The sequence below is a fragment of the Thalassophryne amazonica genome, chromosome 18 (assembly GCF_902500255.1).
Source record: "Thalassophryne amazonica chromosome 18, fThaAma1.1, whole genome shotgun sequence".
NCBI classification, from domain to species: Eukaryota; Metazoa; Chordata; class Actinopteri; order Batrachoidiformes; family Batrachoididae; genus Thalassophryne; species Thalassophryne amazonica.
Genome location: NC_047120.1, coordinates 70,025,553 through 70,040,763, shown reverse-complemented (window position 1 = coordinate 70,040,763; position 15,211 = coordinate 70,025,553). Strand labels below are relative to the sequence as shown.

At 42.0% G+C, this 15,211-nt stretch overlaps 1 protein-coding gene and 1 pseudogene across 1 annotated transcript; one reads left to right on the top strand and one right to left on the bottom strand.

The window, feature by feature from the left end:
- Positions 1-6,585: 6,585 nt before the first annotated feature.
- LOC117531670 lies at positions 6,586-6,704 on the bottom strand (annotated as a pseudogene).
- A 1,979-nt stretch (positions 6,705-8,683) lies between these two features.
- On the top strand, positions 8,684-13,159 carry tob1b (transducer of ERBB2, 1b). The gene is given in 3 exon segments (XM_034193545.1): positions 8,684-8,902; positions 10,957-11,755; positions 11,757-13,159. Coding segments are annotated over 2 exon segments (1,011 nt in total). The 5' UTR covers positions 8,684-8,902; positions 10,957-11,134; the 3' UTR covers positions 12,147-13,159.
- The last annotated feature ends 2,052 nt before the right edge of the window (positions 13,160-15,211 follow it).

The window sequence follows — 15,211 nt, the reverse complement described above, 5'->3', positions numbered from 1 at the left end:
TGGAGCCACTACGTGCAGAGAATCTTTCACACGCCCATGGTGTTGCAGTTAATACTACTTCATGAGGCAAGAAATAGTTTCCTTACATAACTACACATTTAACACATTCTCACCCCACATTTTGACACTTGGTTTGATCCTCTTTCTAACATCAAGTGACAAGTGACTTTGTCCTGTTGCATCATTTAGTGGTGGGTGCGGAGATGCGTTGCTTTGACAGCAGGGTCATTTCTCTCAGACAGCAGCCAGAACTACCTGCTTCGTTTCCGCATCATCAGTTAACATTCATCGATGTTTTGGTTGTGGGTAGGGGTCGGGTCAGCATTTCCCAGTGTGTCACACAGTGACACAACAGGGATGTCTGACTCGTCACATATTGACGTTCTGTCAAAAAGAACCATTTGTGTCAAAATGTGATGACTTAGGTGTGAGACTGCGCTGACCCATTTGGACTGAAGGATTCTCAGGTGAGACGCCAGTCGAAGAATGTTCTTGGTCATCGATGTAAAACATGTCGAGAAATATACTTTGGAGATAGTGAACTTCCTGTTGGTCTTCAAGATCTTTGCCACTCATCCCAAATGCACTCATCTTCAACTGCTTACTCCAATAAAGGGTCACCCCCACCCCAGAGGGTGGGGTGGGGTGGGGGGGTCTAGAGCCTATCCCAGCAGTCAAAGGGCATGAGGTGGGGACCAGATGAGATGAGATGAGATTTATTGTCATTGTCATTACACGAGTACAACAACAATGACATTACATTTACACTCCAATTACTTGAGACAAAATACAGCAATTAATCCACAATTATTACTAGTTTGCCGTAATAGTGGCACACATCAGAATTAAAGACAACACATATACATTTGATATTGTTTATGTGCACTATACCTGAAGCAGTCTGTCATCCAAATTGAGGCAAAGTGTGTGAAGGCTGCAGCAGGAGGGGCCCGTGCCACCCAGCTTGGGGAGTTGAAGGCTGTAGCAGTAAAAACCATGCTGCCTTTGAGGTGGCGGGGGGGGGTAATAGGGATGGAGGGGGGGGAGACATGCGTCGTGTGCAGATGAGTTAAGTTTCTGTCAGTTTCAGTCCGTGTGTGTGTAAAGTCTGATGTTGCTCGGCAACAGCAGGCTGGGGGGGTAGATACATGAGAAGGGGGAGCCAAATTCCTTCACCAAGGCCGTAGATCCTTCTAGGGGAAGAGCAGGGTATTTGACCTTTAGGAGCCGATAAGGCTGCCATGTTGATGTTAGGCAGAGAGATGCAGAATTCCATTTACTGCTCCTCTGACCATCTAGAGTCCAAATTTCTGAAGAATATTCTCCGATCCTCAGCAGCACATTCCTTTGCAATGCAGCGATATGCTCCAAGATAGTATCCATTTTGCGTTTGAGTTCAAGAGTTCAAGCAGTCTGAGATTACACAGCATTGCCCAACTCATTAATCATACAGACAAACAAACACATTCACACCTACGGACAATTTAAAGTTTCCAGTCCATCTAACCTGCATGTCTTTGGATGTGGGAGGAAGCCGGAGCACCCGGAGGAAACCCACACAAGCACGGGGAGAACACGCAAACTCCACACAGAAAGGACACAGGTGGGAATCGATCCCATGACCTTCTTGCTGTAAGGCAACAGTGCTAACCACTGAACCACCGTGCTACCCACTCATCCCAAACTGAAAAAGCCAGTTAAATAAGGACTTGCCCTATCCTTGGTAGTCCAACTCCTAAGCCACAGAACCACCTGCTCAATCGAAGGCGACAGTCATCAGTAGGTTTGTTTAGTGGAAAAATAAAATATGAAATAAAACTTTTTGTAGAATCTAGTGTGTTCATGTCCTCATATACATGAGAAAAAGCAGAAACATTAACAGTCTGCTCGTGGTGCTGACTGAAGAGCTTGTAAAACATACTTCTTGTTGAATCTCGTTACAACCTTTGAAAACTGAAACATGTCTGAACATTTGGTTGTCGTCACATATTTTGAGAGATGGGGGAACCTTGTCCAGCACTGGTGGCCTTGGTCTGTGGCCAAAGCTCCCATGGCATGTTTAGTTTGTGTTCAGGTCATCCATCACACAAGCGCCTCCATGGAAGAGAACTCATCTCTCACCCCTGCCGAGAGTCAATCTGGAGGTTGGAACACTTTGCTGCATCCCTCTGGCTGCGATCTGACGGCCTTTTACAGCACTTTGAGTTATAACACTGAGATGTGCTGCTGAACTAAACATCAACTGATTCATCATAATTAAAACATATATCCTTAGACGGCAAACAGGCTGACGTGACCATTTTTTAACCTTTACTCTTACCATCTGTTAAAAGAAGTTATTGTTTGTGTTTGTGGCTTGAGAATGTTGTAGAGCATTGTAGACTGATCTCAGATCAGTGTGTTGGAATTTCAAACTGGCTCATTTGGACACATTTCATTGTAATGTACAGTGAGGAAAATAAGTATTTGAACACCCTGTGATTTTGCAAGTTCTCCCACTTACAAATCATGGAGGGGTCTGAAATTTTCATCTTAGGTGCATGTCCACTGTGAGAGACAGAATCTATAAAAAAAAAAAATAATCCGGAAATCACAATGTATGATTTTTTAAATTATTTATATGTTACTGCTGCAAATAAGTATTTGAACACCTGTGAAAATCAATGTTAATATTTGGTACAGTAGCCTTTGTTTGCAATTACAGAGGTCAAATGTTTCCTGTAGTTTTTCACCAGGTTTTCACACACTGCAGCAGGGATTTTGGTCCACTCCTCCATACATATCTTCACTAGATCTTTCAGGTTTGGAGTTTCAGCTCCCTCCAAAGATTTTGTATTGAGTTCAGGTCTGGAGACTGGCCAGGCCACTCCAGGACCTTGAAATGCTTCTTATGGAGCCCCTCCTTAGTTGCCCTGGCTGTGTGTTTTGGGTCATTGTCATGCTGGAAGACCAAGCTATGACCCATCTTCAATGCTCTTACTGAGGGAAGGAGGTTGTCTGGCAAAATCTCACAATACATGACGCCATCCATCCTCCCTTCAATACGGTGCAGTCGTCCTGTCCCCTTTGCAGAAGAGCACCCCAGAGTATGATGTTTCCACCCCCATGCTTCACGGTTGGGATGGTTTTCTTGGGGTTGTTCTCATCCTCTAAACATGGTAAGTGGAGTTGATTCCAAAAAGCTCTATTCTGGTCTCATCTGACCACATGACCTTCTCCCATGCCTCCTGTGGATTATCCAGATGGTCACTGGTGAACTTCAAACGGGCCTGGACATGTGCTGGCTTGAGCAGGGGGACCTTGCTGCCCTGCAGGATTTTAAACCATGACAGCATCATGTGTTACTAATGTAATCTTTGTGACTGTGGTCCCAGCTCTCTTCAGGTCATTGACCAGGTCCTTCTGTGCAGTTCTGAGCTTTCTCAGAATCATCCTTACCTCACAAAGTGAGATCTTGCATGGAATTCCAGACCGAGGGAGATTGACAGTCATCTTGTGTTTCTTCCACGTTATAATAAATAATCATAACAGTTGTTGTCTTCTACCAAGCTGCTTGCCTGTTGTCCTGTAGTCCATCCCAGTCTTGTGCAGGTCTACAGTTTTGTCCCTGGTGTTCTTATACAGCTCTTTGGTCTTGGCTATGGTGGATAGGTTGGAGTGTGATTGATGAGTGTGTGAACAGGTGTCTTTTATACAGGTAACAAGTTCAAACAGGTGCAATTAATACAGGTAAAGAGTGCAGAATAAGAGGGCTTCTTAAAGAAAAATTAACAGGTCTGTGAGAGACAGAATTCTTGCTGGTTGGTAGGTGTTCAAATACTTATTTGCAGCAGTAACATACAAATAAATTATATATATAAAAAAATCATACATTGTGATTTCCGGATTTTTTTTTTTTTTTTTAGATTATGTCTCTCACAGTGGACATGCACATAAGATGAAAATTTCAGACCCCTCCATGATTTCTAAGTGGGAGAACTTGCAGAATTGCAGGGTGTTCAAATACTTATTTTCCTCACTGTATATTTGTATGTTTTGAGAGTGTGGAACTTAATTTCTCTGGGTTCTTGGCCTTTGAGATTGAGATGCCTGGGAAGAGCTCATATGGTTGCTGGACAGGGGTGTTTGGTGATGACAATATCTTAGTGGGAGAAGGAAGATTCAAGTCTTAGGTTCCCAGTGTTCCTGTCTTACTGTATGGTTGCAAGACTTGGCTGCTAACCAGTGACTTAAAGCAACAACTATATACAATATATGTCTTTGGTACAAGGTGTCTTCAGGGGAACCACTGGTACCACTTTGTGTCTTAGAAAGAAGACTGCGATGAGGAGTATCACTTGCACTGAGAGAGAGCATCAGCTATGGAATTTGGTAAAGTACACCATTTCTCTGGGTGTGATCCAACACGCGGGTGCCTCTTGAGGGCCCGATCAGGTGAAGAAAGCCAAGTGGATACTTCACCTTGCTGTGGTAGATTGATGGTTACTTTGAGAGGTGGAGATAAACCAGATGTCTACATGGGTGGTTACCATCTAGGACCCAAAGCAGTCCTGCGGTGTGGTGGCTGCAGCAACATGGGGCACCAATGCATACTCCCAGAACTGACCTGAGAACACAGTCTCCAAACCATCCAGTAAAATAGGAAGTACCAGAGCCTAAAGTCCTGGACTTTCATTCTCCTGCAAAGGTATTACTGTCACCAATCACCTCTGTCCAGAGATCTCAAGACTTGTTAAGATCTTCCCAGGCTTCTCCTAAACTCATAGGCCACTGGATCCAGAGATGAGAATGTCTCTTCAAGTTCAGCACTCTCACTGCATACAGATACACATCTCATAGTCCTTATCCAAAACAATCATAAACCCAGGCACTCAGATTTCTTGCTGAGCTTCTCGGCTGTTGCAATAAGGGCATCCATTGATTCCAGAAAGATCACAGCACTGTAAAACGAAGTCAAGGCCAAATAAACCTTTCCTCACCAACAAGGTACCTACGGCACTGGTTTGCACAACTCGACCCAACACCCAGTCTGTGCAGGATTTGAACACTGTTGGAGTCAGAACACATTCCTGACCAAAGCCATTTTTAACAGAGAAAAATTCAGTTTCTGTCCCTGATCTGTGTATGCCATCCATGACGTCCAGTACCTTCTTCAGGATCTAGTACTATTGAGCTGTTTGAACACACTCTCTTTTCTTCTGAGGTCCTAGATAGCAGTAAATTGTGTTGAGTGCTATCATTAGCATGTTTCTAACTTTTGCTTTAACTTAAAGTTTAATATCTAATGTGAGCTAAACCTGACATTTGCCTCAACTAACAGGAACTAACACGTGTTGGGTAATTTCGTGAGGAATGTGACGTCTTCAATAAACTGCCTGATTGTGTTATTATCGATTGGGGTTAATCAGATTAACCTCAGAGGTGCTGCAGACCTCGATCCTGCTGCCGCGCCGGCGTCTTGGGAGCCTCCTCAGAGTCGGCCTGCTGTCGAGCTTTGGGCCAAACATTGATGTTGATTTTCTGTGCAGAACACTTTTAATTCTCGTCTTCCTCAGCTCCTCCGCAGCGCAGCCTGCATTTTCGCCTCCTGCAACATTGCTTGTCCTCTCTGTAAAATTCATGTGGCGTCGTGTTAATTGTGCAAACACAAGACTGCGAGAGGCAGCGTTAAGAACAGGCCGCTGCGTCAAACACCTTGGGCTTGTCAGGCAGATCTCCACCCTGCACGGATAGAAACACGGAGCCAGCACGCGTGCGCACACACACACACACACACACACACACACACACACACACACACACACACACACACACACACACACACACACACACACACACAAGCAGCTTGCATGAACTGTCCACATACATTATAACCAACAGACAGGTACACAAAAGAGAGTGTCAATATTTACAGAGATGGCAATTATGAGATTCCATCTGTTTCGTTTAAATACACAGCAACACGGAACAAGTTTCTTCAGACTGCAACCGTGGCACTTTAGATAATGCATGCAACTTTTCTTCTTTTTTTGTCACCTGTCAAACAGACACCTCTGTGCCACATTATGGCTCAGGGTAAAGATTCAGCAGCACCAAGCCAGGAGCTAACGAGGACAGGTACAGTTTGATATGAGAGGGGGTCGCCGGCTGCCTCAAATCACACCTGATTGGATGAATTAAGTGACTGAATGTGCTCTCAGGTGCATGATGAGTCATCAGAAATTTGATGCTTGCAAGAGACGTCTGGACCAAGTGTCATGGAAGAAAAGTAGTTTATGCAGTCAAATGACTAATTAATGCAAACTGTATACATTTATCACATTTGTTCAATTAGCTCATTCGCTACTTGTCACAAGCAACGTACATGCTCGTGCACGTGCAGACCCGGCACTGACTAGTAACAAGTCCCTTGTTTTCACTCGGTATCACCACCTTGGATCTGCATGTTGATTTGGCACAACTTTTACGCCGGATGTCCTTCTTGACACAACTTCACATTACATGGAGAATGTAGTAAGGGTGGGGTTTGAACTGGGAGCGTTCCACAGTGAAACCAAGCACACTAACTGCTTATCCACCCCTGCCTGCTTAAAGCACCTGGTATTCCAAAGTGGTCTCCCATCCACATACTAACTCGGCCCGACTATGCTTAGCTTCTGAGATCAGACAAGATTGGGCATTTTCAAAGTGGTATGTCCTTAAGTGACCACACACTGACTGGAACCTTTAAATATGAAATTCTTAAGTTGATGTGGATGTACAGTCCTGTACTGTCCAGCAGGTGCCAGTGTTCACAGTTGGCCGCATGATACATGATATGTTCCTTTTCATGCAGACATGGAACAATGTTCAAAACACAGGTGGTTCAAAATTATTTGAAGCAGTGTTTCGAGTTAGCCATCACTAATTTTCAGTTCAGATAACAAGTTTTGGTACCATCCCCAGCCAGACGTTCTGTCTATTTGTAATTCTGTTTTTTCTTTTCCATTGTGTTGTATATTTTGGACCATATTGTCAAGTCTCCCATTTCATATGGACTCTAGAACAGTGTTGCAAACATGGGTTTTTCTAAGGTTTCAAAAATTTTCTAATTTGCCATCTCTAGGTTGCAGTATTTACATATGAAAGGTTTAGGTACCATACCCGGCTAGACATTATATCTGTTCTATAATTCTGGTTTTACTTTCCAGTTAATGTTGTATATTTTGTCCCATATTTGTCCACACACTGGCCATCGTGTTTCTCCTCACAGCTGCTAGATTAACTCCTTAGCTGATACCAACATAAAGGGCAGATCACACCAATGTGTTCAGCATTTCAGCAGACAAACTGCATGTAACACAGTTGTTCCTAATTTTCTGACTGAGCCCCACATTGGAAATCAACTGGTAATGCCTTAGTGGAGAGCAGTGTGTCTGGATGGCCAGGAGGCTAAGGTAAGAGGCTTACTGTGTAATCGTCATTTTAAAATGTTTCTTTACATTTAGTGAGGTCAGAATGTACATGTTTACCTCTGACATTTTCACCTGTTTGGTGGCGACAAGAAGCAGTTTATTGTGAGCGGTATTAGTTTGCCCCATACAATTATATTATGTTGCCATTTAGCATGTGATGGTGTTTACTTTCTGAATCAGAACTGCACTATTTGTTCTTCTCATGAAGGTAAAGACAAACCCAAAAACATCTCAAAATAGAACACAGGTTGAATAATGGCAGAGTTCCCCTTTAAGCAACTATCCTTGCTGCAAAGTGGAAAGAGGCCATTGTTCTGTTCTGTCTGTCTGTGTGTCTGTCTGGCCATGGCAATATCCTCAAAATGCTTCCTCTCGCAACATCGCTCATATCAAGGTCATAGGTCTAAGGTCAAGTTCATGGTCAGTCTGAAATACATGATGAGGACAAGCAAAGTAAAAAAAATTAGCTGTCAAATACAAAAAGCCAGATTTTTAAAAACATTTTAGTATGTTCATAGAGAACAAAATAAAAAACTCTATTATTTGATACTGATAAGCCACTGTATCGTTGCAGCTTGTGCACAAGTTACGAATTTAAAGTTACTTAAAATTTTTTATGATTTCCGTGTAAGGGAAAGATGCTAGTTTATCCAGCTCGCTGGCGCGTGTAACTGTCACCGCGTCTGTTTAACCCCGTACGGCTACAAAGCAAAATAAAATGTTAGTGTTTGTCCTGTGGTTGGAAATAATAGCAACACAAACTATTATAAAGACTCGTTGCTCAGCCGGATGTTTTAGACACTAATTGCTTAGCAACAAGAATGCTTTATGTCACGTGACAGAAACATGCACACACTTGTCCATCTTTATCATACGCAAGGATTTTTTTTAAACATAGTGCAATTTTTTATTTGTTCATATATGTATGTATTTGTTGTTATTATTATTTTATTATATTGTTATCATTATTATTTTTTATTTATTTTATTTGGTCTTAGTTGCTCTGACAAAATAGTCCGACACACATGAAAGGCAAACCACTACCGTAAATAGAACCCTGCGGTTGATTGAGCACGACCTCGTCCAATCACCACCGCCAGCTGGGATGGCTGCTGATGACGACCGAGAGTTTGGCCAATAGGAAGCTTTTCTTGGGTGTTGACCTCTGTGAGCCGCATCACCACCTCCTCCGTGTCCGTGGCGGAGGACTACTATAAAAACAAAGCAGCCCAAGTTTTAAAGGGCAGAGTTGTGAAAACTCCCGAGCAGTGGGGAGTTAAATTCTAGCAGATTACGAAGACGGGATTCAAACAAAAATCCTTTCAGAAACGAATGCGCCGGGATATTTCCAGACATTTGACTTAGGCAACTTTATTTTTGTATCTGTTTTCGGAACCGATACTCTTATTCGGAGGCTGTACGTGGAGCTATCCGCTGTGAATTTATATGTAAGTAATTCATCTGTTATTTCTTTAAATCACTCAGCTTTAATATGTGGCGTGTCTCACTAAAATGACTGTCAAATGTCGGTCTCGCAGCCGAATACGGTCGAGCTTTAGCCTGCTAACTAGTTCATTAATATGCTACGTAGTTTGTCGATCAAAATGGTCGTCAGGCCAAAGTGGAGCTTTTAAAACCAACAGACGAAATAATCCTGGTCGTTATACGTTGACAGCAACTGCCGTTTGTTTAGTTGCCCAACTCCTGTTTCTGCTAACACCCTTCATTATGTTGGCTAATGCTAGTTAGCTCCGCCGGAGCCGATCGGGCTGATCAATAATCGTTTGTGTATCTACGCCATGACGTCACTGTGCGTTTTGTCGTGCAGTAAAGGAGGGGGGGGGGACCCTCTTTGTTCGTGATGAGGCCATAAATGATGGTTATGTAACGGCTGGTCCTCACGGGAGAGCAGCTTGGTGGCGGTGTAGGCCAGTCAAATTGGTCTGATCATGTGTTTATGGCCTGAAGTAATCAATAATTGATTGACACCACGCCTTGCCCTCTGCAGAGGTCAGTCTGAGTCAGTGTTGTGTATTTATAGCTGGTGATGGTTTTTGTACAGCTGAGTGAGAGCGCTGAATAGGTTTACTATAAATCTGCATCTTCCTTTACGTGTCAGATCTAATCTGTTAATTTTGGAAAAGGTACATTTTTGTCTTGTTCCGCAGCGTCCAGATGCTTCTTATTAATGCTGAAGCAGATGTCTCCGATGTGGCATTTTCTTCCCCAACAGCTGTTTTCTCTACAAAAGTCAAAATGATTACATTTTGACATGCATACATTTTTCCAAAAACTGCATCTTAAAATGTTTTCAAAACAGCCAAAAATAAATGTTTAGTTCCTAAAGTGAGGATAACGTGATTGAGATGTTTTTAGAAGCTTGACTGTCAGTTTGTATTAAGTGGGTTAAATTGTTGCATAACTGTAGACTGAACAAGTTTGTCAGCTGACAAATTGATAAAAGAATCACGTTGGGGCTGTAAACCATAATTCTGAGCTGACAGGGATTTTTTTTTTTTTAATGGAATTTGGTTTTGTTATCAGACTTGTTTTTTTTCCCCCAGAAACTTCTAATGTGTAGGAATTTTGCTTGGAAATATCTACCTCAGTCTGTGCAGCCAAATCAGGCATGTTTTTAAGTAAGGAGTTGGTTTTATGGAATGGGTGTGTGTGTGTGTTTTTTTTTTTTTTTTTAATTGGTCTTGATGCTTTTATTTCTTTATGGTGTTGGTTTCTTTTCTATTGTCTTGAGGTATTTATATTGTTTAGTTTATTAGGTTGTCAGTATTTTTTTCTCGTAATGCCTACAGCTACAGAATACTCAAATATTTTGAACTGTTTATTTTATACTTTGTTGCTTGCAGTTATCAAAAGGGCCTCATTGGAAATAAGGGTTTCATACTTTGCATTGTCCTTAGTGGTGTCTGTGTGTATTTGGTTTCAGTGTTTTGACTCTTGATAACCAACAATTTCAGTGGCAACATTGGACAGAATTGATTGGTGTAGTTTTCTTATCTGGCTTTAATCTGCATTGAAGGCGTAATAAATTAGTGGTGCACCGAATGATAATCTTCGTTATGGACTCATCAGCAAGTTAACATTTCTTTAATCCTATAAAAAATGGTAATACCCAACCCAGTTCTCGGGAGCGCAGAGGTCATATCTGTAATTTTTTGTTTTTGTCTGAGCAGCTGTTTCTTTAAGTGCAAAGTAACTACAAAAATAAAAATGGCCATTGTGCAAACACAATCATTTTATTTGGTTCAACTCCTATAGGGATCATGTTGGTGTCATCTTTAGTAATAAGAGCGTTTAGATTTGTTTTCTTAAAGGTTCATATGCAACAATATGATCTGAGTTCAACTGAACACTAAACTATAAAACTAGTTTATCTTCTGCCATCAGTGTTTTAACTGTGATGGTTCGTGCACTTTAAACTGCAATAGCTTTTTAATGCAGGTGTCTTCACTTAATTTACACACACTTCATGTTTTTGTTCCAGGATCCTGAGCCGAAGCCGGTGCCTGGAAGGCTACAACAGCAGCAACAAGCACTTAGTGAGGTTTTTTTTTCCCCCACTTCTTCTTTTCCATCACTGATCACTGCTGTCTTGGAGGTTTTTTCACCCCTCAAACTGTAACTCTGTGACAAAAAAATCACCTGCACCACCTGAAGCAGCTATGCAGCTTGAAATTCAAGTAGCACTCAACTTTATTATTTCCTATTTATACAACAAACTCCCTCGGCGGCGTGTGAACATCTTCGGTGAGGAGCTCGAGAGGCAGCTGAAGAAGAAATATGAAGGCCACTGGTATCCGGATAAGCCATACAAAGGTTCAGGGTTCAGGTGCATTCACGTTGGGGAGAAGGTGGACCCTGTAGTGGAACAGGCAGCCAAAGAGAGCGGGCTGGACATTGAAGATGTCCGGAATAATCTCCCTCAGGACCTTAGCGTGTGGATCGACCCGTATGAGGTCTCTTACCAGATTGGGGAGAAGGGACCGGTCAAGGTGCTATATGTGGATGATAACAGTGAGAATGGCTCAGAGCTGGACAAAGAGATCAAGAACAGTTTTAACCCTGAGGCGCAGGTCTTCATGCCAATTAGTGACCCCGTTGGTGTTTCCTCAGAGTCAAACTCCCCATCGCCACCTTTCGGGCAGTCTGCTGCCGTGAGCCCCTCTTTCATGCCGCGCTCCACCCAGCCCTTAACGTTCACTACTGCCACCTTTGCCGCTACAAAATTTGGCTCCACAAAGATGAAGAGCAGCGGCCGCAGCAGCAACAACAACAATGCCGGCGGGTGGCAGCAGCAACAACAGCAAGGTGGCCCGCACCTCTCCTACCAGTACCCTGGGCCTGAATGTCAACACCCTCCTAAAGCAAAAAGCCATCTCCACCTCCATGCACTCGCTGTACGGGCTGGGCCTGGGTCAGCAGCAGAAGCCCTCTGCTCTCTCCCCAAACGCCAAGGAGTTTGTGTTCCCGAATCTGCAGGGCCAGGCCAGCCCTGGAGCCATGTTCCCCGGGGAGGGCTCCCTCGGGCTCAGCCCACTGCAGTACAACAATGCCTTCGACATGTTCTCTGCCTACGGAAGCCTCAACGACAAGTCGCTCATGGATGGCCTCAACTTCAGCCTGAGTAACATGCAGTATTCGAACCAGCAATTCCAGCCCGTCATGGCTAACTGAACTCATCGCAACGTGATTTGAGTGACGGTGGCTCAAAGAGAAGGAAAAACAAACGCACACTCTTTAAAAAAAAACAAACAAAAAAAAAAACAAAAAAAAAACTGGACTACAAAGAAACATGGTGTTCAGTCAGTCAAGCGCATGTGCCCAAGGGTGTTTTGTTTTGTTTTTTTAAACTGTGCCCCCTTGAGTTTGTTTCTACTAAAACTAAAAGCTTGTATAAACACATCCAGGCTTGGTTACTTTGACATGCATCATTGTTTTTCTTTTCCTTTTTGCCAACCAAGCACAACAATTTTCTTACTGTGTTGAAGACCCACCCCTACCCCCAAGTAATAGTAGTAGTAGTAGTGATAATAAAGCTGAGGGTTTTTTTGTTTGTTTTTGGGCCTCTGACAGTATTTCACAGTTGGTGAGATGAGGCTGATTTTTATGAATTGGCACTACTGTGTGGGTTACTTAGTCTTTTTCTAACTGTATAATTTAATTTAGTACAGAGTTTGTAAGATATCAGAGTATATATTGTTCTATGACATGGTGTTGCATTTATATCTTTTTACTACTCCAGTGATCTGTGATGGCTGCAGCAGCTTTTCTTTATTTTCTCTTTTTTTAAAGATAATTGTTAAAGAAACCCATCTTTAAAAAAGTACATTGATTATTCTAAAGATTGTGTACAGAGTATTCCTTAGTGGTGGGATTCAAGTGTAGGAATATTTGCTTTTTTCCTGAAAGATGAATTGTATTTTCTGTTAAGAAGTTAAGATTTTGCTATACTATGGACAAATGTAATCGTATGAATATTAATTTTGTACCTACATTGTGCAATACTTGATAAAAAAATACAGTATAACAAAGTATTTTGAGTCAGTGTCTTACATGTCAAGAGGGACTGAAATAGTTTATATTGAGTTTGTATTAAATGCTTAAGATGATATGCTTGTCTTTATTTTTTTTAATTTCATATTTGCACCCTGGTCTTTTTAATAAAATAAAATGACAGTTGAACATGACTGGCTGTAAAGTGGACTAGTTCATTGGTGACTTTTGTTGGCATAAAGGTTTGATGTTTAACTAGCAGAAGGTCTGTGGTTGTGAAATTTGCTGCATTAGGAGATAACGGTGGTTAGGGTCACGTGGTCGCCGCTGACAGCATCATCAGTGCAACTGGGGATCAGATGGAGTTGGAACAGAGCAGTTTAGGAGTTGGATTAACCTCGTGGGGTCACAGTGCTGGAGTGTAAAGAGTTTTACTTAATGGACTGTCTAAGTTCAGCTTTAAGAAAACTATCTTCTGTAGGTGTTCATGAAAAGGAGGGGAAAAAAAAGTTGTACTTTATTCTTTAAACTCTAACTCACTCATTCAGAGTTGAGCTATAAGGTGGCTTGAAATGCAATTCAAAGCACATTTTTGTTTTTGCAATTCCGTTTCAATGTGAACACGTCGGTCACTCAAATAGGATTTTGACGTGTCCTGTGTCACTCGCAGCATGACATGAACAGCAGTGATGTAGTTTGACAGACTCAAGTCTGAGGCACCTTAGTGTGGATGTAGAATATGTGGGGAAAAGTCAAATGGTCAAAAACAGCGCATGGTATACAAATGAATATTTGAGTTCAAAGCTGGAACATACCATTTGCCTTGTTGAATGGTATGTTCTAGCTTTCACCCCATGAAATATTCATTACATTGAAAGAATGTAAAAACATTCATTTTTATATAATGGCTAAAACAGATCCTTGTCATTTCATATTAATTTATAAGCAGAAAAGGGACTTACATTTTGGTGTTTTGCTGCTGCTCAGGTCCAACACAAACTTTAAACAGGAGTCCAAATTGTGATGTGTAGTCAGGTGATGCTGTGTACTGACTTTGTGTAGTTCCTCAGTCCAGTGAAAAATCATGTCAGCTTTTCATCTGAACAGCTCTTCATGCCTCCAGATGGCTTACAGCGGAGTGGGATTTTTTTTTTTTTGTGCGTGTGTTAGAAGAACTAGCACCGTTAATTAGCTCTATCAAATCATCTGTCAGCAACACAAACTCTGCCATGTTTGTTTTAAAGCTAAGAGCTGATGGTGTGCGTGTACTTCCAAAAAAAGACTACTTCCTCAGTATAGTGGAAAAAAAAAAATCACATCAAAAATTAGTCCAGCTTTTCATTCTAACTTCCTAAGAGCTCTTCATGCCTCCAGTCATCTTACAGTGCAGTGTGTGCGTGCGCAGAGTGCAATGGTACCAAACGTATGGAACCAAATTGCACTCTAAATGCAATGCAACACAAATGGGATGAATTAATCCATGTCATGTGACATAATAAAATGACAAGGATCTACTCAGCTATTACATAAAGGAGAATATACAGTGGACAGGCAAGGAGTTGCTATCTGGGCTCTGTAACAATTTCGCACAGAAACTGGCACGTTTTTTTTTTTTTTTTCTGGGTGTAGCCTGTTACCATAGCAATCAATCTGGATTGACTAAATCAATGTGAACACAGCTCAGATCTGGTGACTAATGGATTTGAATCAGATTTGCAGTGAGTCCGATTTGAACTGGCGGTGTGAACAAGGGTTTAGATATTTTAACATTTATGTGTGGAAAGGAGCGGCTTCAGTTTCCCCAAATCCTCCCAGGTCCTTTACTGATTTAGTTTGTCAGAGGTTGATGCAAAAATTGTTCTTAAGGAATTACCTTTAGCAACCATCAAGGAATCAGATTTTTCCAACTTGATTGGTCCATTATGGAGTTGCCCTGGTGTGGTCGGTCAGAGGTCCATGGTATTGGTGATGGTCCCTGGGGTCAGATGTCAGATGTGTACTACCTTCACACCCACTGGTACTGTTGAGTGACAACACGGAATGAAAATCCACATCAACAATAACTTATTTGGTTCTTCTGGATAAGATCAAGTTCTGTGGCCATAAAACTGTTGAGATGTGAAAGCAGTCAGACCTCAGTTGTTGATCCATCACCCTCCCAACTCCAGACTGTAGCACTTGAATCGTTCCGGCTGTTTGTCTGTTTCTAAATTCTGTCTGCAGTAATGAAACCTAAATCTCACTTA